Source organism: Sminthopsis crassicaudata, chromosome 2 (assembly GCF_048593235.1).
Source record: "Sminthopsis crassicaudata isolate SCR6 chromosome 2, ASM4859323v1, whole genome shotgun sequence".
In the NCBI taxonomy this organism is placed as follows: domain Eukaryota; kingdom Metazoa; phylum Chordata; class Mammalia; order Dasyuromorphia; family Dasyuridae; genus Sminthopsis; species Sminthopsis crassicaudata.
The window spans coordinates 267,626,370-267,649,458 of NC_133618.1; the positions used below are offsets into that span (position 1 = coordinate 267,626,370).

General features: G+C 36.8%; 1 protein-coding gene across 1 annotated transcript in view; it reads left to right on the top strand.

The window, feature by feature from the left end:
• The first annotated feature begins 318 nt into the window (after positions 1–318).
• The window catches only part of FAM98B (family with sequence similarity 98 member B), a 32,196-nt gene continuing 9,425 nt past the window's right edge, over positions 319–23,089 (top strand). The window contains 7 exon segments of the mRNA XM_074289231.1: positions 319–372; positions 374–405; positions 3,919–4,067; positions 10,025–10,159; positions 13,105–13,283; positions 20,278–20,358; positions 21,352–21,468. Of these exon segments, the coding sequence (XP_074145332.1) occupies positions 334–372; positions 374–405; positions 3,919–4,067; positions 10,025–10,159; positions 13,105–13,283; positions 20,278–20,358; positions 21,352–21,468 (732 nt within the window). The 5' untranslated portion in view covers positions 319–333.

A 23,089-nucleotide genomic window follows, 5' to 3' on the forward strand; every position in this document is an offset into this window, starting at 1 on the left:
TTAGTCATCTGTAAAATAACATAAAAGTACTTTCCCGCTTTAAATCCAAAAGTTTGCGCATATGAACGGAATCGCAGTCATTTGACGCACTCAAACTGTAACTAGAGCAAGATGTGGTAAGAAGAGCTATTGACGGGGCTAATGCAAAGCCAACCACAGCAAGTTCACACAGGGGAAGTAGGGAATGCTATAAATCTGTAGCCAGAGGCAGCGTCTTCCTAAGCGATCACCATGGCGACCATGGGCTGGGCCGGATCCCGGAACCCGAGAGTATAGGCGTCGGCTTCCGGCCGGGCTTTTTAGAACGGTGCACCGACCGGGGGCCGGCAGACCATGAGAAGGCCTGAGCCAGGCCCAGAGATGAGCATGGAGGGGGGATGTGCTGGACACGCTGGAAGCCCTGGGGTGAGTGTGTTTGGGGAACTTTCTCCTGAGGGAGAAGCTCCGATTCGCTCTCTTCTCTCGGTTTTTGCAGGGAACCTTTTGCCAGAACTGCTCCCGGGGGTTGAACGGTGCGGACCTGAGCGGGGAATGTCGTCGAAGTGGTTAAATGGGGAGGGGGGGTGAGGGGGTCCCGACTCCCCCGTGGTCCAGAGCTAGGCTGAGGCTGGGAGCGAGGCGGGGGAGGTACGCGTTGTGTGGGGGGTGGTTCATTGTTTGGGGGAGGGGACAGGTCCCGAGCGCCATTCACCCCCCTCCCCCCCCTTCCTCGGTCTCCCGCCTTCTTTACGATCCCATTGTCCGGCCGTGCCGGGTATGTCCCGCTCTCTCGCGGCGGCCGCCCGCCCAACGGGACTCCCGGAGGACCCCAAACTAGGCGCTCGAGTCTAGCAGCCCCTCGGCTGGGGGGGTGGGGGAGCGGGCGGCAGGAAACTTCCCGCTGGAGACTTTCCCGGGTCGGCGGGGGGGGGAGGGGAGCGTCGCGGAATCACGCTCCTCTCCCCCCCTTCTCCTTAGCTAGGGATGGTCAAATGGAAACTTTCGGGAAGGCCGCTAGGTGGCGCAGGGAAAAAGCCTGGAGTCCGGAAGATCTCTTCCAGTGGCCCCTAGATACTAGCTCTGGGACGCTGGGCAAGCCCCTTTGCCCCTCTGTCCCTATCTGCCCATGTGTACAACGGGGAATAGTAGCACTGACCTCCCAAGGTTGTTGTGAAGATTAAGTGAGAATATAATTGTAAAATGCTTTACAAACTTTAGAGAACTCTACAGGGTGTCCCAAATGTTGTAGTGCAGTTTTCAGAGTAGCGTTCTGATGATTAGCGTTTATATGGGGTGTCCCAAAACTCTTAGTGCAGCTTAAACTTTATTGTCATTAGCATCTCTCTAAGTCTTAGTGCCGTCTTTTGGGGCATCCTGTATACATGCTATTTATTACAGCTTTTGTTACTGCCCCCACTTTTAACCCTGAGGTTTTAATATAAGAACGCATTTCCTTGAATGAAAGATGGATTTCTAAAGCATTTATTAAGTACTTGTCACATGCTAAGCATATAACTAGAAAAATTAAGACAGTCCCCGTTCTCCAGAAGGTAATGGGAGATGAAACACAAGCGGAGGGATCCACCTGCAAGTTAGCGGAATTGGTGGAGCTGCTTTATTGTGTTTGCTTTTATTCATTTTTAGCAGTGCCCAGCAAAGTTTATCCTAGAATTTGGCATATATTCCATTCTTAATAAATGCCTGCTGATTTGACTCCTCCCTTTGCGATGAGCATTTGGGCAGAGAGAATGCCTGCTGCTAGGGAGAGGCGACAGCATTCCTTGTGGGAGTAGTGGAAGCTATCAGCTTTGCTACAGAAAGTGCGGGAGCAAAAGGTGGAAACTTAGTGAGGTCACCAGTGTAGTTGCTAAGGGCATGCTCCTGTGAGTTCCTTGGTGTGGGAGCATCAGATGAGGAAACTCCTTGTACCCATGCTTTGTCAGCATAAGGACAAAGAGAGTGAAGTAATTGATGTAGGTTGCACAGAAGTTGGGACTTTAGTATTCTAGACTCAGGATACAGCCCTCTATCTACAATTTTAAGCATTATCAAGGATATTAACAATAGTGATGGTACTAATTGACAATTACATAGTACCAGGATCGTCCCCTTTCAGTTCTTTAGTAAATTGCCTTTGCTGTCATTTCCACTCTCATATTAAAAACAATTCCTATCTACTGGGTTCTTCCCTGCTGCCTGTGAACATGTTCACACATCCTTCTTTAAAAAGCCTTGGTTCTGTCCCATCACCAATCTTCAAATCTCTCCTCCATTTGCAGAATAAACTCCTTGAGAAAGTAGTTTACTTGCAGTATTTCCACTTATTGGCATCTCCCTTTTAACTTGGTCTCTGACCTCATCATTTAATTGAAATTACTTTTTTTCCAGAAATGTTATTTATCTCTTAATTGCCAAATCCAGTGGCCCTGTGGTAATCCTCATCATTCTTCATCTGCCTATAACTTTTGATACAGTATAGCTTGTATATCATCTCCTCCCTAAGTTTTTATGACAATGTTCTTTCCTGGATCTGACCATTCCTTTATAGTATCCTTAATTCTAATTTCATGTTATGCCTGCTAATAATGGGTTTCCTCCAAGACTTCGTCTTGGGTCCTATTCTCTTCTCTCTCTGTACCAGGGGTTTTTAATCTGGGATCCACAGTATATATAAATATGTTCCTGGGGGTCTGTGAACTTGGATGGAAAAAAAAAAAAAATTGTGCTTCAGTATATAATTGGTTTCCTTTACAGTTCTATGTGTTTATGTTTTATACATTAAAAACATTATTCTGAGATGAGGTTCACAGGGCTTCACCAGAATGCTAAAGATGCAAAAAGTAAAGAAACCCTGCTTTGTACTTTCTCATTTGATGATCTTATCAACTTTCCTGAGTTCAGTTATTATCTTTATGCAGATCAGGATATCCTGCCCCAGTCTCTCTCCTAAACTGTAATTCCTCATTGCCAATTGCCTTTTAGATAACTCTAGATAACTCAGACACATCTACAATTCACTAAAAGAAAACTCATCTTTCTTTCCAAATCCTCTCTTCTTCCCAACTTTTCTGTTATTGTCAAGATCATTGACATCCTTCAGTGGTGTCATCCCAGACATCTCACTTGTATTCACCTTACAAACCTGACTTCAAATCTTCTCATCATACCCTAACTTCACTCCTTTTTCGCCTGACACAGCCTCCGCTCTGATGTAGTCCCTCATCACCTCAATTATCGAGAGACTGCTGATGAGTTTGCCCATCTCAAATCTCTCTTCAGTCCAATCCTCCATTTAGCTGTTTACCTTGACTCTTTTACCCGATTACTTCTTGCCTGTTAAGAATATTAAATAACATAATTTATGTGAAAGCACCTTAAATTCTAAAAAGGCTCTCTGGGTTTCTGGCTTTGAGAGGTGAATGTTTTTTTCTGTCTTGCTGAAAGCCAGGATTCACTGCTACTTCTTGCAGATACCTCACCATGGAAGGAAGGGTGTGTGTGTGTGTGTGTGTGTGTGTGTGTGTGTGTGTGTGTGTACATGTACATACATGTATATGCATGTCCATTCCCTTCTCCTTTTCCCTGCTTTCTAGCAACCCTTTATTTGTTTTCTTTCTCTATTAGAATATAAGTTCTTGAGGACAAGAACTACCTTGTTTGCTTATGTTTACATTCCCAAGCTTAGTACAGGGCCTGGTGCATAGTAAAAGATTGATAAATGCTCTGTCAATTCATCTGTCAATATTCTAAATGTGTGAATTTGTGTATATAACTGAAAATAAAGCCTTAGAAAGAAACTATGTTTAATTCTTTATGATTCCTCAACGGTTATACCAAAAACTAATTTGTAGGAAAAGTCCCAACTTGTAAGAAAAATTGTGCTTATCACTCAGAATTGTATTGTTCTAGTTTTTAACCTTTATGTTCCTTTCTTCCCAGGTACAGTGGTCCTCTCTTAGAAGAAGAAGCACTTATCAAAGCAGTAGAAAGTGGCCTGTCCTCATCTGAATTTTCAGACCTCTGCTTTTGGTTAGGATCTCAGATAAAACCATTATGTGACTTAGAAGAAAGTATCTCTTCAACTGCCGGTATTTCCATTGAACTTCTTTTGCCCCCCCCCCCCCCCCCCCTAACTATAATATTTAGTTAAGCCTTTTTTTTTTTTTTTAAATTGTTTCCTTTGCTTTATTCTTGTTATACAAAGAAGTCATTATTTTGTAGCATTTAGTCATTGCAATCAGTTTGTTTTATTTTGAAACATGAAGAAGCTTGACTATATTGAATTATAAGAATATTTTATTTTGGAAAAATAATATCAAAATTGTAAGCCAATTTAAACATATCCAAAATTGATAATTATAATTTATATTTGGAGTAGTGTTTTTCAAATATCTTAGATGGCATTTTGGCCTTTAATTTTTAAAAAGGAAATTATCTGAACATGTTAATTCAAAGATTTTTTTTTTAATTTTAATCTGGTTCATTTTGTTTTTGAATTAATTGGTTTGGAATCTCTCATTTTTAGGTAATAGAAAATGAAAATTTTATCAAAATTTTGGCAATTTGGGAAAATTCCTGGACAGTCTTTTCCCCTAGGGATCAGATTTGCTAGCTTGTTGAACTTTTTACATCTCATTTCCTTTTGAACCCATGTATTCAGAAAAGTTCCAAGTTTCAGTGACAGCAGGAACAGTAGCTACCATGACTCTATATATGATGTCTTTTTAATAGGAAGACTGCTTGTATATAGAATTAAATCAGATCTCTTAGAAGAATCTTTTTTTTGACTTTACATAGAAAACTTTCTGAATCAACATTGAAATTTAAAGTAGTACTGGCAGCAAAACAGGCTACTATCATATGACTTTAGAGAATAAAAGTGAGCAAGTAGATTCAATCCAAGGACTATTCATAGCAATATACACACAAATAGAATGGAAGTTATTGATTTGTTTTATAGTATATGATGGTAGTCATACAGGTCATACACCAAACATGGTGACAGAATTTTTCAATCATATCTTTATACAGAAAAATATGCTGCATGTTTAAAAAATTATAGTGATTTAATTATGGAAATGCTCATAAGCTCTTATTAAATTAATGTCTTTTTGTTAAATTGTCAAGACAAATGGGTAGTCATTTTTTAAAGAGTTTAAAAACTTTACTTTTCAGTTGTCTTTACCTAAACTTGGGTAGCATATGTATGTGAGGATATAATTTGAAACAAGGGGGGGGAATATAAGGTAATAATTTGGAATTAAGAATAAGGCTTACTTTAAGATCACAGAATGTTAGAGTTGGGAGAGACTTCAGCAGCCATCTAGACTAATCCCACCCACAACAGAAATCCCCACTATAACAAATGAAGTTTGTGGTCATTTGGCCTTTGCCTGGAGACCTCCAAGAACAAAGTGTTGGGGGAAACCCATCACCTTTTGAAGCAGTCTATTCTGTTTTGGGACCACTTTAAATAGCAGGCAGGTAGGTGGGATGGCACATAGAACTCTGGACCTGGAATCTCATATCTTTTGTGAAGAAAACGGTAAATTGGATCACGAGGAGTCAGACATGACTGAAATGACTCAATCACCACAAATCAGTTAATATGTTTTTCCTGGTATCAAGCCTAAACTTGATTGTTTATGACTTCTATCTATTGCTCTATATTGTGCCCTCTGGGATCAAACAGAACAAATCTAATTCCTCCTCCATATCACAGCCCTTCAGATGATTGTAAATCTGTTTTGTGTCTTTGAGTCTTTTCTTGGCTAAACAGCTTGAGTTTCTCAAGGCCCTTCACCATCCATATCCTCCTTAAGTACTGCTACTGAGAATTGAGAAATACTCCATTTGAAATCTGACAAGCAGGATATAGGGTAATTATAATCTTTCTGTTCCTGGCTTCAGTGCCCCTCTTAATACAGTCCAAAATCACGTTACCATATTTGGTTTCAACGTCACATTGCTGACTTACTGAGTTTGTAGTATACCAAGACTCCCAGGGCTTTTTCAGAAAAGCTTATCTAATCATGCCCCTTCATTCTTATGCTTATGAACTAATTTTTTTTTTTTTTTGGTTCCCAAATACAATAATTTACATTTATTCCTTTTGAATTTCGTTTTTTTTTAAAAGAGTTAGCCTAATGCTCTGTCATCCAGTGTGTTAGCTCCCCTCCCCAGCTTAGTGTAGTTTGCAGATTTTATGAGCATGTCATCTACATATTTTCCTTATCATAGATAAAAAATATTCAAAATCAAAGGATCAAGCATAGATCCCTGGGGTTCTCCATTGGATCCCTCCTGCCAAGTTGACATTCAACCATTTATAGCTACTCTTTATCATACAATGAGTTCTGAGTCCATTTCCTTGTGTTATTGTTTAATCCATGTCTTTTGGTCTTCTTTACAAGAATAATATGAGATATTTGAAAATACTCTAGTAATCCTATCTTAAAATAAGTTGAGTTTGACATTACTGGTTTTTGGCAAGATGTTCTTCCTCTTAGTAATTGCTACTTATCTAGATATTTACCAGTCATTCATTTAATGATGCATTCTAGAATTTTCCCAGCAATCAGTCATGCTTAGTGGCCTATAGTTTGCACTCTTTGCATTTTTTGGAATCAATATATTGCCCTTGCCAATCCTTGGTACCACTTCTGTTTTGTGTGATGGCTCCGATATCACTTAAAATGATCACATTTGATACTTCTTTTTGGACTTGAGAATGTAGTTCATCTGGCTCTAATGACTTGAATGTATCATGGATAGCTAGGTTCTCTTTTATTATGTTTTTACTTATCTTGGTTATCAACTCAGTCAATTTTTTATTTTACGTTTTCAGTATCAAAGTCTTTATTCTTTGTTTAGAAAACAAATTAAATATTCAGCAACTCTATCTTTTCCTTGTGACCATCTTAAGCAAAGGATTTATCTCTTCTTTGACCTTCATTTTTCTTCCAGGTTTTCCTTAGCTTCTCTTGACAGAATTTCACAGGTTGAAGGGAACTCAGAAGCTGTTCAATCCAATCTCAATCTGAAAGGAATTCCCTTTTTAGCATTCCCAACATCATCCAACATCATCTTGAAGACCTGGAGAGATGAATGCGCTTAGGCAGTATATTCTACTTTCTGTCATATATCTCTTCAGTTTCTGCCCCATTGTTCCTGGTTTTACCTCTGAAGTGGAACGAAACCAGTCTGCTTTCTCATCCACATGATAAACTATCAAATACATGAAAACAGCTATGTCCCTATTAGGTCTTTTCCCCTCTTGGGAAAACATCCACTGGTAACTTCAGCTGATTCTCATATAAGATATAACATGGTTCTAAGCCCTTCTAGACATGCTTTGGTCTCTTAGTGCCTTTGAGAATCTAACATAATATACAGATGTGGTATTACTAGGTTAGGATATTGTGGGACTTTTTACTTCCATTTAAAAAAATTTTTAAAAACATATAGATACAACATTAATTCAGGATCTTAGAAGGTTAGAGCTGGTAGAAACTTAAAACTTATGTAGCCCAACTTTTTCTTTTTACATGTAAATGATGAAATTCAGGCCTAGAGAGGCCTGCCTGTTGCCATTGGTTACAAAGTGAGTTAGTAGTAGAACAGAATTTAGAACAGGACTTTTGGTCCCCAGTTCAATGTAATTTCTACTAAGTTACATTATTGCAAAATAATTTAAGGATAGAATGAAATGCTACAATGCTGCAGTTCTCACTTTTTCTTCTTTTAAATTCTCAGCACAGAAAGCCAAGAGATCCGCCATGCTCTGGGGGTCTAAAGCCTATCTAGGGTACCTGTTGTAGCACATGAAGCAGGCAGTATGTCAGATACGTCACTTCATCTAGATGCTTTTGTTAGTTATATGCTTGCTAAATGTTTGTTGGCTTCCAGGTCATTCTTCTTTCTATCTCAACCAACTAAAAAATAATTTATTACACACGAAGTATTTGATTCACTGTCTGTTCCACCTTAACCCTTTTCTTGGTTTAACACACATCAGAAATCTTGCTCTTGTAGAGTACTTGTGGTCAGTGTATCCTAGGGCCAAATTCTTCAGTTTCCTTAATCCCCATAACCTTATTTTTTGTTCATCCTCACCACATACAAGAGTGGCCATGCCCTTGAATGCTATATCACTCAAAGATATTCCATTTCCATGACTAAGAATCTGAAATTCCTTTACCCAATCATAATCCCCACCGTATTCCAGAATCTGTGTATACTTATTATTATGATTTCTAATTCCTCCACCCCTTAGTATTCTTCCAGAATATTGTTCATCCCTGTTCCTGCTTCTCTTCCTCTCTTCCCAAATTTGACACTAGAGTTAACCAGTTCAACTGTAAAATAGTCCACTGTTTTTGAAATACTTATTTTAGAACTCCTTATCTCTTTCCACATCTACTTTAATGGTGCTGCTGAAAGATTTTATAGAAAATCATATAAAATCATGTGTTCTCTGAGTGTACTATGTATTGGTTATCTAATCTTAATTGCTTAGTGCAACAAATCAATACTTTTATGTCTATTCCCAACAACAGTTAATCTAAACCTTCTTTTCTTTCATTAAGTCTCCTACACTATTTCTTCCCTAAAACAGTCAGCAGAGGTCCTTGTTTATTTTTTGCCAAGAAAATAGAGGTCTTTCTTTTTAAGCTTGCTTTTCCTCTAAATCTCAAAACCTTGTGATGTCATCCTTTTTCTATTGTCTTTTATTGCAGTGTGTAATAAAGAGGTGGCTTTTTGAAAATATAAAGGTCAGTCTTCCTACTTATACCCTAATCTCATCTAGCAGAGGATAACAAGAATAATTTACAATTATCCACATTCTCTCTCACCATCAATTTTCAGTCTTCTTATATACTGATGCACTTCTTGCTGCCTTCAAAAACACATCTAAGTCTCCCTCCAAAAAATCCTTCCTGGATCCTTTTGTGCCCTTCAGTTACTTCCTTAACTTGCCTTGTATCTCCATAACTGCCAATAATCTTTTACTGGGCCTAGTATAATGATCTTTTGCCAATCTTTTGGCTTTGCTGACCTTTCTATAGTATTTAACATTGACTACCAGATCTTCCCGGATAATCCTTTTTATGTTTTCTTGACACTTTTTTTTGCTGATTCTCCTCTTACATAGCTCTCTCCTTTGTCTTCTTTTGTAGCTCATGATCTGTGTCATGTTCCATAACTGTGTTTGTATCCCTGTAATGTCCTAGGCTCCCTTTTTCTCCCTACAATGACTGCAGCTCCTTCCTATAAATTCAGCTGTCATTTCTCTTCAGATGTTTCCCAGATTTGTTTATCTAGTTCTAGTCTCTCTTGAACATGAATCCTGAATCACCTGTTAACCATTTCAAAGTGAATATTCCATACATATCTTAAAGTCACATATAAAACAGTTCCTCCAATCCCCTGATCTGATGAACTTGCCTGTTTCAATCAAGGACAGCACTGTTCTTGTAGTTGCTAAGGTCTGTAACATCAGATTATCCTTGACTTTACTCTCTCTCCTATTTTCCCCCTGTATAATTAGGTAGTCTTATATCTCTTGTGTCTGACCTCTTCTTTTCAGCTCAAACAACTATTATTTTAATCTAATCTTTCACTGGACCTTTTGCTTAGACTGTTGGTCTTTTTGCTTCATCTTTCCCCTCTCCCAATTTTCACATACAAACCTTTGAAAGTGATTTTCTTAAAGTACATGTCTGAGCATGTCAATCCTTTTGCTTAAGTAAATGGCAGGATCAGATACAAATGTTATCTCTGTCAGTAGAAAATAAGATTCTTCAACAAATGGGCCATTTTGTTTTGTTTTTGTCCCCAGGGCATAGCATAGTGCTTGGCAAATAGTAGGCATTTAATAAATACATGTTAAAGTGCCTTCATTAATAGAAAATTCTGCTTTCTAGCTTATCATTTGGTTTAATTTTCACTTAAGTTGGAATTCTTATTCTTTTTGCCTAGGAGTCAGTATATGTTTGAATTATTTTTTATCTTTTTTTTTTTTTTTTTTTTTTTCCCTTTAAAGGAAGTGAAGATATAGAGAGCTTCCAGCTTGAGATAAGTGGTTTTCTAAAAGAATTATCCTGTCCCTATTCAACACTCATCTCAGGAGACATTAAAGATCGTTTAAAAAAGAAAGATGATTGTTTGAAACTTTTGTGTAAGTAATATTATATTTAATGTACTTTAATGATTGATATTTGTAACCTGTTATTTATGTGTATACATGCTTGTATATGTCTCTTCTCTTACAAACATATGTTAAGCAGTATGGAAGTGATTATATTTTTCTCAAAAGCTTTGCGGGAGAATATTGAGGACAGGCCAGAGATGGATTGACTGTATGTTGTCTTAAGAATAGTTTAGGCCAAAAGGTGAGCCCCCTGAGTGCTGAAAGCTTCTTACTAAGATATAGAACAGTTACATACTATTTTGGTGGGAAGAATTATTAATCCCATACATGGAATCATAGATTCTTAAAACATTTATGTATGTATATGTTGGTGTCCCTGAGGTCAAGATTATAAAATTTCACTAGTGAAATATGGATTTTTAATTGCAATATTAAATTGATTTAATTTGCCCTGTTTCAATAGATAGTATATTTCAATCACACTTGCATTTTTCATTATGGTAATGGAATATTAGGATTTGTAAGACTTTTGATTTTACTTTACATAGCTCTGCGATAATTTTTGCTATACTTAATTTCTTTATGTTTATACTTTGACATGTAGATTTAACTGTTTTTTGAGATCTGGTGGTAATTAATACAAAATTAGAATTTCTTTAAAATGAAAGGCACCTTGTGAGAAAGTGCCAGACTTGGAGTTGGAAAAAGCCTATATTTGAATTGTACCACCAAGAAATACTATTTTGGAGACCATAGTTGGTTTTATATCTTATTATTAGTTTTCTCTTCTTTAACATGGCGATAATAATACTTAAAGTATTTACTTCATAGAGTTGTTATTAGGATCAAATGAGCTATGTAAATGTTAGCTATTATTATTAGTACTTTCACATAAAAGGGAAGTGCCATTTTTTATATATAATAGCAAGAATTTATTTTTAATAGTTTTCTAAACATAAATTTCTAAACATAGTCATGGGTTTTCATATATATCAAAAACCTATTTAGAACAAGAGTTTTTAACTTTTTTGTGTCATGGATACCTTTGGCAGTCTAGCTGATCCCTTTTCAGAAGAACATTTTTTAAATATATAAAATACATAGAATTAAAAAGGAAACCAATTATCATTCATAGTAATAAGAATCATATTGTAGTTATTGTGTAGTTAGTTAAAATGATTTGTTTTATCCTCTGAAATCTTACTTTAATATCTTATGGTGAACCTTGAATTTTTGAACTTTCTGCCAAAATAGTATAAACTCTAGTAGGTCTTACTAGAATCTGAAAAGAGTTCAAGTATGGACCTGGTGATCAATAAATGAGGCATTTGTTAAGCATACAAATTCTCACAAAGAATAAACAATCCTTAATTTTTAGGACCTTTCTAGTCTGGAGTAACTGTGTGTGTGTGTGTGTGTGTGTGTGTGTGTGTGTGTGTGTGTGTGTGTGTGTGTGTGTGTGTGTGTGTGTGTGTGTAAAATGTAAAGAGAATACCTATAAAAATACTAAGTAGACACATGCAGGCTATGCAGAGGAAGAGTACTAGTACTTGGGAAAATCAGAAAAGGCTTCATGTAGAAGGTTGTGCATGAATTGCATCTGGGAGGAAGAGTGTAATTATTTTAAGACTTAAATGAAGAAGGAGTGCATTGTTCCAGGCATGGGACCCAGTAATGCAAAAGCATAAAGATGAGAGATGCAGTGCTACATATTAGGAAAAGAGAGGACAGTCATGAATGCACATCATATGAAAAGAGGAGAGTTACATTTAGACCGGAAAGTCAAACTGGGGCCAGTTGTCAAGGGAAAAACAGAAACTGACTAAGTAGGATTATGACATGTTCAGATCTTTATGTAAGGAGTATTGGTATTTGAAGAAGAATTCTTTGGCAGAAGTGTGGAAGATGAACTGAAGCAGAAGGTCTTTGAAAGTGGGAGAACATGTTGGTGTCCATTACAGTTGTTTCTGTGAGGGGTGATGAGGGCCTGAATCAAAAGGGAGATGATTTAGGAGGTTGTCACGATAATCTATGTGAGAGGTGATGTGATCAGAGAGAAGGGGTTAGGATGTAAGAGCTGTTATGGAGATAAAAATGTCACATCTTGGCAGAACTGATTAGATAATGTGGAAAGAAGGAAAATGAGTCCAGAAGACAGTTACTAAGCAAGGTGACAAGATTGGCTATAGCAACTGACAAAATCTAATTACTCATAGAAGTTTTATGATATATGTCATTGGAAAGATTATCTAAATCCCTGATGACTCAAATATTGAAAGGACTTGAGTTGTTTATTTCTCAAACTCTTATGGAAAGTGATTTTTATCCTATTGTATCTTAGTTGTTCTTGTTTTCTAGAAGGGCTTGGCGCACTGCCTACCACATCCTGGGTGCTCAATAAATGTTTTGTAATCAATGTACATTACATTACATTGTTTTGTAAACAATGAGTACAGCAGAAATCATATTCTGACACATTCAAACTGAGAATGAAATTATATTTTATTGGGCTTCTTTGGTGTACAAAGCACTGTGCTAGACTAAGACTTATGAAGAGGAATTTAAGGCATAATTCCACTCAGTGGATATGTAATCTCATGGGCTATAAGAAGGGAAAGCTAAGACATTTGTACAACAGTCAGCAGGACATTTAAAGAATGAAATGAAAATTTTCCATTTCATTTTATAGAAGTATTTAATTAGTTCATTGTAGATTTTATTTTATGTTTTCTTTTGTGCATATAAAAACAATTTAGATATTAAATAATGACCCAAATAAAGACAATATAATATGTAATAATTTATTTTTAAAGTTTTTGTCTTATATAAGTCACTGTGCTTCTTTGACGTTGGCACTGATATCATTGGCATTACTCAGTGATTCTTTTGAAGATTTTTCACTTTAAGTAAAATATTTTTAAGGAACATAAAGTTTCTGTTCACATAGTTATGTTTTCCTGTTTTTCTGCTAGTGTTTTTAAGTACAGAACTTCAAGCTTTACGGATTTTGCAGAAGAAGCAGCTCAAAGGTTCACAATTGGATAAAAACAATGAAATTTACCAGGAAGTACAAGCTATCTGTGATACTCTGTGCTTACCAAAATCAACCACTTCTGACATTCCTGTTGTGCTTAGCCGTGTGGAATCAAAGGTACAATTTTAAATAATTCTCTTAAATTTTAAGGAAAGAAAATTTTAACTATATATTTAAAATTGCATATAGATATATTTTATATAAAAGTTTGCCAATAGAGATCTTTTTCTCTATGTTGATTTTTATCCTAATAATCATTTTTTCTATGACAATGGAATTTTCCCCTATGTGATCTGTAAGTTAACACAAAATTATTTAAATAGATAATTTAATAGATTATTTATAAAGCATTTACTATGTATTAGGCACTGTACTAAGCACTAGGATTATGAATATACGCACAAAGTTATAGTCCTTATTTTCAAGGAGCTTATATTCTAATATGGGAAGACAACATGCAAAAGATACAGAGAAAACATAGAAAATAATTTCAGAAGGGAAGACATTAGCAATTGGGAGAATCAGGAATGACCATCTGTAGAAAGTGGCATTTGATTGAAATCTTAAAGGAAACCAGGGAAGGTAAAAGGCCTTTGAGAATGGAAGAAGAGCAATCTTAACCATTAGGGATAGCCAGTACAAAGTCATATAGATGGGAGGTAAGAGATGGAGTGATGTGTTTGAAGAATAACAAATAATTCAGTGCTCTTGATTTATAGAGTGTATAAAGTGGAATAAAATATAAGAAAACTGTAAAGGTGGGAAGGAGCCATGTGATGGAGGTTTTAAATGTCAAACAAATGATTTTCTATTTACTATTCTTATAGTGATGGAGTAGATAGTGGGAAACTATGTGTGAATGATATGAAAAAATAGGAAGAGAGAATTTGGTGAATGGCCATAATGATGTGATGTATGAAACACAGTTCTCAATTTAGAGTGTGGGCAAAGAAGATTCTGTGGAAGGTTTGGGGAAAGGGAAAAAGTCACTGTAATGAATAAGAATCAGGAGCAGTAGAATGATTGTCTTGCTATAATGGAGGCCAAGTTGAGATTGTATAATATAAATTTGTGATGGATCTGTAGATAAAGTTTCCTGGGTTTTTTTTTTTTTTTTTTTTCAGCACTATTTTATTGCACATAAATGATTAGGCTTTAGCTAAATATGTTTGACAATAGGATGTGATGGATCAGATGATGGAAGAGTAGGAGATAGTATAGAGTTGACATGGTATTCTCTGAAACGTCCATAAAAGGAAGGGAGAAGAATAGCCAGTGCAGGAAAGGTGGCTTAGGAAACAAATGAGGAAGATGAGGTCATGATGAAGATGAAGAAAAGATGTGGACTCATAAGCTAGAGAAAAAGATTATGGTCAGATGAAAGAATTTTGGAGTTTGTGAGTGATGGCAAGATCAAGGGTATGAATCAAGAGTATGACCATCTCTCTGTGTAGCTAAGGCATTGAGGAGTGGATTATGGTAATTAAGTTGACTCAGGTATTAGGTAATTAAGATATCTGAAAGAACATCAATATATATGGTGAAATTCCTAAATATGAGGGCATAAACTGGGGAATGAGAAAGGAATTGTGGACTAGGCACTGAATTCATTGAAGAAGGAAGGAAAATATTCTAGGATTCGGTAGAGAATGGCCACAATTGCCCTGCCTTCTATCTAAGATTCATTCTGTCCATCTCAAATAGGGAGAAGTTGCTGAGCAATTGTGGTAGAGGGAAACACTGTAAATGGCCTTAGGGAACATTATTTCAACTCCCCCACAGTGTCTTGATGGCCCAGGGAGTAAGGAAAAATGTGTAGTCCTGGAAAGGGTGGTTAGTGATACAGTGTCATCAGAAGGAACCACTTTTCAGTGTTAGAAAATGGAAGAAGGAGTAAGAAAGAAAGAGGCTTAAGATGAAAAGAGATTTATTATTTTTAAAGTAGTTATTCCAAAGGGTACAGTGGAATAGACATATCAGAAGTAAGGACAGTGTAGAGATTGAGTTGAGGTGGAGATGGGCAATTGGGATGGGGAATGACATTGATATGTCTCTATTGGGATTGAGGAGATTCAGAATCCCTAGGTTTCAAATATTTAGGCATTTGAGTGTGCTGACTGTATAGGAATGAGACCAAGCAGCTTAGCACTGTTTGGAAAAGGGGTGTTAAGATACATGTTTGGTTCTATTGTTTGAAGTCCAGCCTCATGGCAGGTGGTGATGTGTCCTGTGAAACCTCAGGAGAACTGTCTCACTGCAGGCAGGAAGAGGAGTCCATACAGAAGGCAGAGGGATCTTGTCCTGGGACAGACTGGCACTGGAGAAAGCCTCTGAGGCCAGGAAGTGAGAGGTGGGTGGTGTTGCCTGCACCAGGCACTGGAAGTGGCCCCAGGGCAAGGCCTAGAGAAGGCGGCAACAACATGACTACAGGAGTTTTCAGCTATTGAAAAGCACTGATGTTCCTTCTTTCAGTGCTTCCTTCTGTCCCTCCAGTTTAAGTCAAGTCAACAAGCATTTACTAAGGGCTTACTAAGAGCCAGATATTGTGCTGATTCTAAGGATAAGCAAAATTCTTGCCCCTTAAACTCACATTCTAATGGGGAGACTACATGTAGATACTTTGTAATAAAAGATATGTGCTGGCATGGAGGACAGCCAATGGAAAAAATAGGAGAGGGAATGTCTTGGTGTGAGAAGGAACACTGAGGAGATACGTGTTGCTCAATTGTAGAATAGGGGAGAGGTGTAAGAAAATCAGAGATAGTAAGAGGCCAAGTTTTAAAGAACTTTAAATGCAAACGTCAGATTTTATATGTGATCCTTCAAGTCCACTTGAATTTATTGAAGGGCACGGAGGTTGATGTTACATGGTTTGACCTGCACTTTACGTAGATCATTTTGGTAGTTAAGTGGAGCATGGATTGGCATGGGGAGAGCCTTGAGTAGCAAAACTGACCAGAAGACTTTTAAAAATAATTGAGACACAAAGTGATGATGTATCCATGATAGTGATTGTATTAAAAGAAGGGTTGTGATGCAATGGATTTAGTCTAGACCTGAGTCCATATCTTGCCTTAGACACTTAATAGCTAGATAACAAGCAAATCACTTCACCTCTGAGTCAGTTTCCTTATATGCAAAATGGAAATAATAGCACTGACACCTTAGGTTTGTTGTGAGGATCAGATGAGGTAATATATGTAATGTGCTCAAATAGCTTCAAGCTATTGTTATAGCCTTCCACATGCACAATGAGGTCATTCTGGGCTGTCTTCTCCAGCATATGGCCCTTTCAATTATTCCCACTTTCACTAATCTTCAGTCCTGTCCTATCTGTTGTCTGCTCACCTGCTTCTTACAAACATGCCCATATTCCTTCTATCTTTAAAACACCATTACTTCATCCATTGCTAGCTATCACCCTTCTATCTCTCTCTACCTTTTTGTGGCTAAACTCCTTGAGAACTGGGTGCTGTACCTCCTTCCTCCTCAACTCTCTGTATTCTAGTTTCTGACCTCTTTATTTATCCAAGAGTGCTTTCTATATAATTTCTTAAGTGCCAGATTGAAATTCTTCCCTGTAGCCTTTGACACTGTCCATCCCCCTTTTCTCCTAGGTACTCTGTTGTCTAGGTTTTTGTGACAAAGTTCTTTCCTGTTTTTGTTCCTTCTTGCACAATCATTCTCTCCTAGTCTCTTTATGTCACTCCTGCTAACCCTGGATGTCCCCCAGAATTCTGTTCTGAGCCCTTTTCTCTGAGATCTCATTGCCTCCCATGACTTTAATTATCACTAGGCAGATGATTCTCAGATTTATTTGTCTGGCCCTAACCTGTTCTCTGACCTCCAGTTTTGTATCTCCAGTTACCTAGTGGTCGTCTTGCTCTGGGTGTCTTGTAGCATATTAAATTTATCATGTCTACAACAGAATACATTTTCTTCCTCTTCCCTCCTCCGCTCCTAACCTTCCCTCCTTCTTAATTTCTCTTACTATTGAGGTTACTATCATACTTCCAGTTACACAGGTGACTGGAACCTAGGTGTCATCCTTGATTCCTCACTCTTTCTCACTGTCTATACCTCTGGCAATTCTGTCTTACCAATATCTCATCTGCCCCCTCTCCCACTGATACTACTCTGTTAGAGATCCTCGCCACTCAGACTTGAGCAATTGCAAGACCCTACTGGTGGTACTCTGCCTCTGGTCTCTCCATTTTGGTCTGTCCTTGGTTGTCAGATTGTTCTTCCTTAAGTGCAAACCCGACCAAGTTGCCTCCTTTCCCTTCAGTCAGTTTTGTTAGCTTCCTTTTGCCTCTTGGATCCCATTCAAAATCCTATGATTAGCTTCTAATTCAAAATCCTATGCTTAGCTTCTAAAACCTGAACTAGCTTGGGTCTTTTTTTTTTTTTTTTTTTTTTTTTTTTTTTTTTTTTTTTTAACTTTTTTAGTCTTCTTATAGCTTATTTCCTATCACAGGTTCTGGGATCTCCTGCCTTTTCTTTATTTAAAAATTTCCAAGTCCTACTCTGGGCTTTTGCACTAGCTTTTTCATGCCTGAAACATTCTCCCTCTTCAGCTTCTTCTTTTGGCTTCCTTTATATCTCAATTCAAGTCCCATTTTTTAAAAGATACTTATCCTTAATCTTTGTGTCTTTCCTTGGAGGCTACATCCAAGTTATCCTTCCTGTATCTTATTTATACACAGTTACTTGCTTATTATCTCTCTCTCCAAATAGACTGAGCTTAAGAGAATTTTTTTACCTGCTTTTGTTTCTCAGAGTTCAGCGCAGTGCCTGACACATAATAGTAAATGATTGTTGACTTGACTTGACCAAGTAGGATAACAAGGAAAGAAGAGCAGGGCCAAAAAAAACCTAGAAGGAAGAAAGAGTTAAGGAGAGAGTGATGGCAGTGTCAGGTGGTCTACTGAGATTAAGAGGGTGGTTGAGAGAAGGCAGTGAGAAGAGCATTTGCCACTTTGGAGAAAGTTGTTTTTGTGAAGTGATGAGCAGAAGCCAGACTGCTGAGAGTACAAGGAGTAGTGGTATGACCACCAATAGCAGATGACTCCCTCTGGAAACTGAGTCTTAGAAAGGAAAAGAGGTGTTCGGACAATGGGTTGTGGGAATAGGTAGATCAAGCAAGGGATTTTGGAAGATGGAAAAAATGGATGCTTTTATAGGCAGTAGGGCCAGTAGTTAGAGATTGAAAACTAGTGAGAGTGGCAGTGATTAAGAAAAATAATCCTTCGGAAAAGACAAGATGGAATGGGATTGAGGCTGGAGGATTGGTAATGGCAAGGGGAAAAGCCTATCTCTTCATTTGAGATAAAAGAAATGGAGGAAATTGTGGTAGAATTCATCTGAATGTTGTGACATGAAGGGGACAGGAGAGATCTCATCAAATGGCCTCAATTTGTTCAGTGAACTTCCTCTAGTATCACCTTTTATGTGAAACCATTGATCATCTCCTCCTTTACTGCTAGTGACCACCTTATAAAATTAGCTTGAATTTAATCAGTCATTTGATTAATAATTAATCAGTTTTGTACACACTTCATATGTATGTATACATAGTCTCTCTCTATAGAATGTAAGCTTATTGAGGGCAGGAACTGTTTCATTTGTTCATTGGTACCCATGTCCCAGTGCTTGGCACAAGGTAGACTCTTAATTTAGGTTTGTTGATTGATTTGAAAGTGGTCATAAACTACAATCTTTATATCTGAGTATTAATGTGACTTATCTTTCTTATACCATAATTGCTTCTCTCTTCTCCTGCAATAAACAAACAAACAAAAAAAAAAAGTACTGCTTTACAACATTTAAATCAAATACAGATCTAAAATATGTGTTTATTATAAATCACAATTGAATTCCTGTGGAGAACCAATTAATGTTAGTTACTTATAAGAAACTAAGTAGCTGTGTTGTGGGCCTCGACAACTTAACATTTTTAGTTAGCTGTTTGTTATAAGACTGGAAGGTTGTTTCCCTGTCAAAGAATAGGAATAACTTTACAAAATGGGAAGCTTTCCAGAGGGATAGCATTCATTTATTCCAGTTATAACATGTATTAGACCACTTTGTTCCCTGGTACTTTGCAACTGGGAAACTGAATGTAAACATTTTTGGTAGCTTTGAGACATTTGTAACATTTCCTTTAGATTGTTAAATGTCTACAATTAAAAAGATGGATGAACCCTGTAGATGCTGTCATTTGTCAAAGCCTTTTTTACCTTCATGGTAAATTATGATTGCTGTATGACCCCGTATTGCTAAAGGAAAAATCAATGCCCTATTTTTGGTTTGTCAAACTGAAAACGCACCTTGTGGTTTGAACCAGTGGCTATCAAACCTTTTTCTCATTTCAGGAGTTTTGAAAACAGCAATCTAATGTATATTCAGTGACCCAGGCAAAACAGTTAACATATGGACTGAAAGACCAAGCTTCATGTGCAAGGCTCCCCCATATGGTTATAGTTTGTATTCATCTTATTGAAATGTGAAAGCTGAATGCTTGTTGTATATGAATCCTGTCAAAAATTTCTGTAAAATAGTGAAGTTCAACTAGAATACAAAGTGCTTGAGTTTTTAAAATTAGAAATCCAAAATTAATGCTATCTTAAAAACTCCAGAACTTTATGTACTTCCTGTAGTTTGTCCTCTTAGCAGGTGTTTCTATAGTTCCATAAATAAATGATATTTTTTAATTATGTAGGATACTACAGTCTATAGGCTTGAAATAATTAGCATTTCTTTGGAGGAATTACCTTATATTACAGTGATTAAGTTTTTCTAACAGCTAAAAGCACTCTGATAACGCATCTGTGGTTATGCAAGCTTTTTTCATGAAACTTGTTTAATCTTTTTTTTGTTTTTTTTTTTTTTGGGAGGCTGGGGTTAAGTGACTTGCCCAGGGTCACACAGCTAGGAAGTGTTAAATGTCTGAGACCAGATTTGAATTCAGGTCCTCCTGAATTCAAGGCTGGTGCTCTATCCACTGTGCCACCTAGCTGCCCCCAGAACAAAATCTTGAATAAGAAACAAGATTATCACAAATTTTAAGGGCTTATTTTTTCCACACTGAACATGTTTTTGTATATTTCAGATGAAGGATATTCTCTCAAAAGTTCAAAATAACCACATTGGAAAACCATTGCTGAAAAAGGATTTAAGTCCAGAACAGGCGGTAAAATTCTTTCCTTTTGGGTTATGTAATTAAATAAGTACATATGATTTAGTTTTTCCAAATAGCACCCAAATTTTAAAGTGTTACTTGTTTATGTGATTTTGGTGAGTAAAAATTAAATTGGGAAACTGTAGCGCTGTATTTTTATTCATAATGTAAATTGTTAGTTAAAGCAACTTGTATTTGAGACATTTTTATAGCTCCTAAAGTGATATTACATCATATGAACACAAACAGATAATTCTTGGCTTTCTTCTTTTCTGTAGATTATATAAGAAGCAAGTTTTTACATGACTTAAAATTTTTGACTAAAGAGATTTAGCAGCAGTGAAAAGAAGTAATTTGCACTGTACTTAGATTATAGGATCATAAATCTAAACCTTTAAGGGACCTCAGGATTATCTTGTCTAATTCTTATTTTACAAATTAGAAACAGAAGACCCAGAGAGGAAAAATGATATGGGCAGTATGAGTATTGGGATTTGAACCTAAATCCTTTGACCCCAGAGCCAGTGTGCTTTAAATACTGTTTATTTAAATAATTTATCTTCCAGTCTAATTTCATAGAGTTAGAGAAGGATAGTGAGTAGAACATAAAATGAGGTGAATCAGTCCAGAATTGTTTCTTAAGATGTCTAATGCATTGGAATTCAAGTAGATATTATGAACCCTTTAGAGCATTGATATGAGGGAATTTGAGAATAAACTTAGAGAAAGTTAAAAAAAAACAAAAAGCAAACTTATACTCTCCCACAAGGAGAGTAATAGCTATTTTAAAGACTGGATAAACATTTATAGGAACGCTTTATCTATCTATCTATCTATTCATTCATTCATTCATTCATTTATTTATGGTAGAAAAACAGGATGCTATTGATCCAGTCAGAAATCTCTGGAGATCCTCTCTCCAAAACAAACAAAAATAAATAAATAAAAAGATTTCTTATGCATTCTTGTTTAAAATTAGTCATTTTTATCATTTAAATATTTTAGGAACAGTTAGAAAGGATCAATGATGCTCTGTGTTGTGAATATGAATGCCGGCGGCGGATGTTAATGAAACGATTAGATGTTACAGTGCAGTCCTTTGGATGGTCTGATAGAGCCAAGGTAAGAATGCTTTTTCAAGTGTGCCCTGTAGATGGTATCCTGTAACATTTTTCTAAGCAATCTCATTTAAGTATATGTTCATTGCATTTATGGGCTAACAAAATTGAGTATTCACCACATGGTCACACTCTTATATTCTAATGATGATCACATTTTAAAGAAGTTTTTTTCTTCATTCCTCTCAAAAACAAAAGGCTAAGTTAAAAAAAAAAATTAAGTGAGATAATATATATGTGAGGTAAAGTAAATAAAGATGCATCTACACATTAAAAAATATGTCTCCTAAGATTATAGAGGAGTCCAGTGACTTGGCCATGGTCACATGAATACTAATTGATCCAGGATTCCCATCCAGCTCCTTTGACTCAAAATTCAGCCTTCATTTCACTGGTACCCCTCTTGCCTTCCCAGCCCTGCACAAGATGACAATCTCATAAAAACAACTTTAGGAAACAAAATCTTAAGAGACTATTTCCCTTCCCTCTTCACCCAAAACATACTTTGTATTCCAGGTACAGGCAGAATAAACAGTCTCATAGACTGTGCTCAAAAGTCCAGTTGTGGGAGTCTCTCCCTAGTCACTCTATGTAGTGATTCCACTTGGACCCTCCTTTACTCTGCAGAGGTGACAGACACTGATTCTGTTCAAGTACCACAAAGGAAAAGCAGAGTAACTAGAAGATAAGGGCTGTCAGTGCTGGGGTAGAGTCAGCTATAGGAGAAAAGAGCAGCTGTCCCCGGGGGAAAGAGGGAACATTGCAGTATTGTTATTGTTAATTTATTGTTTTAAGTCTTTACAAATGAAACTATTAAAGGATCGCTTTACATATCATGACAAAATAACATTTCATTTGGAGAAACAAAAATTCTAAGAGTATTGGGAAAAATTGAAAAAAAAATTTAGGAATGAATGTTGTATAGGAGACAATAAATTATAAAGTAGCAATCATTAGATTATTCGTTATTGATTTAAAAATAAAGGCGTTTAAGGGAAAATCAGAAATAATGGAACTTAAGATTGGTAGAGTGGCAGGAAATGTGGTTATCCTCTCCCACGACTACTTCAAGAAGATCTAGAAAACACATTTGGCCAAATCCTAATCAAAAATCAGAGGGGGGAAAAACATGGTAAGTCTCTTTTCTAGCTTAGGTCAGCATAAGAATGACAGACCTATCTGTGGACATTGAGAAGGAGATCTAGCTAGGAATAGCATACAAAAACTGAAAGATACATACAGAAACTGAAAGATGATAGATGTGCCCAATGTCCCAGACCCATACAAAGGGTTCTGACCATATTCAGGGGGTAAGAAAAGATACCAGTTGACAACTTTTATTACTCACTACCTCACTCAGATTCATAGATGCAGGAGGGACTGAAGAAAGGAGACTTGAATCTTGAGGATAGAGTTCTATGGTGAAGAGCTCTTGCAAGCACTATTATGTATAGAACAAATTTAGGAGTAAGCAATAGCTGCATGATTTAATTCAGGAGAAGTGTAGTCTCAGTTGCACTTTCAGATGGTCTGAAGCTCACAGCAGAATAACCTAGGCAGGAATCCCAGGAAAAGAGAAGACCATGGTTCTGTCACTCTGAATCTGAAGCTAAGTCCAGAAGTAT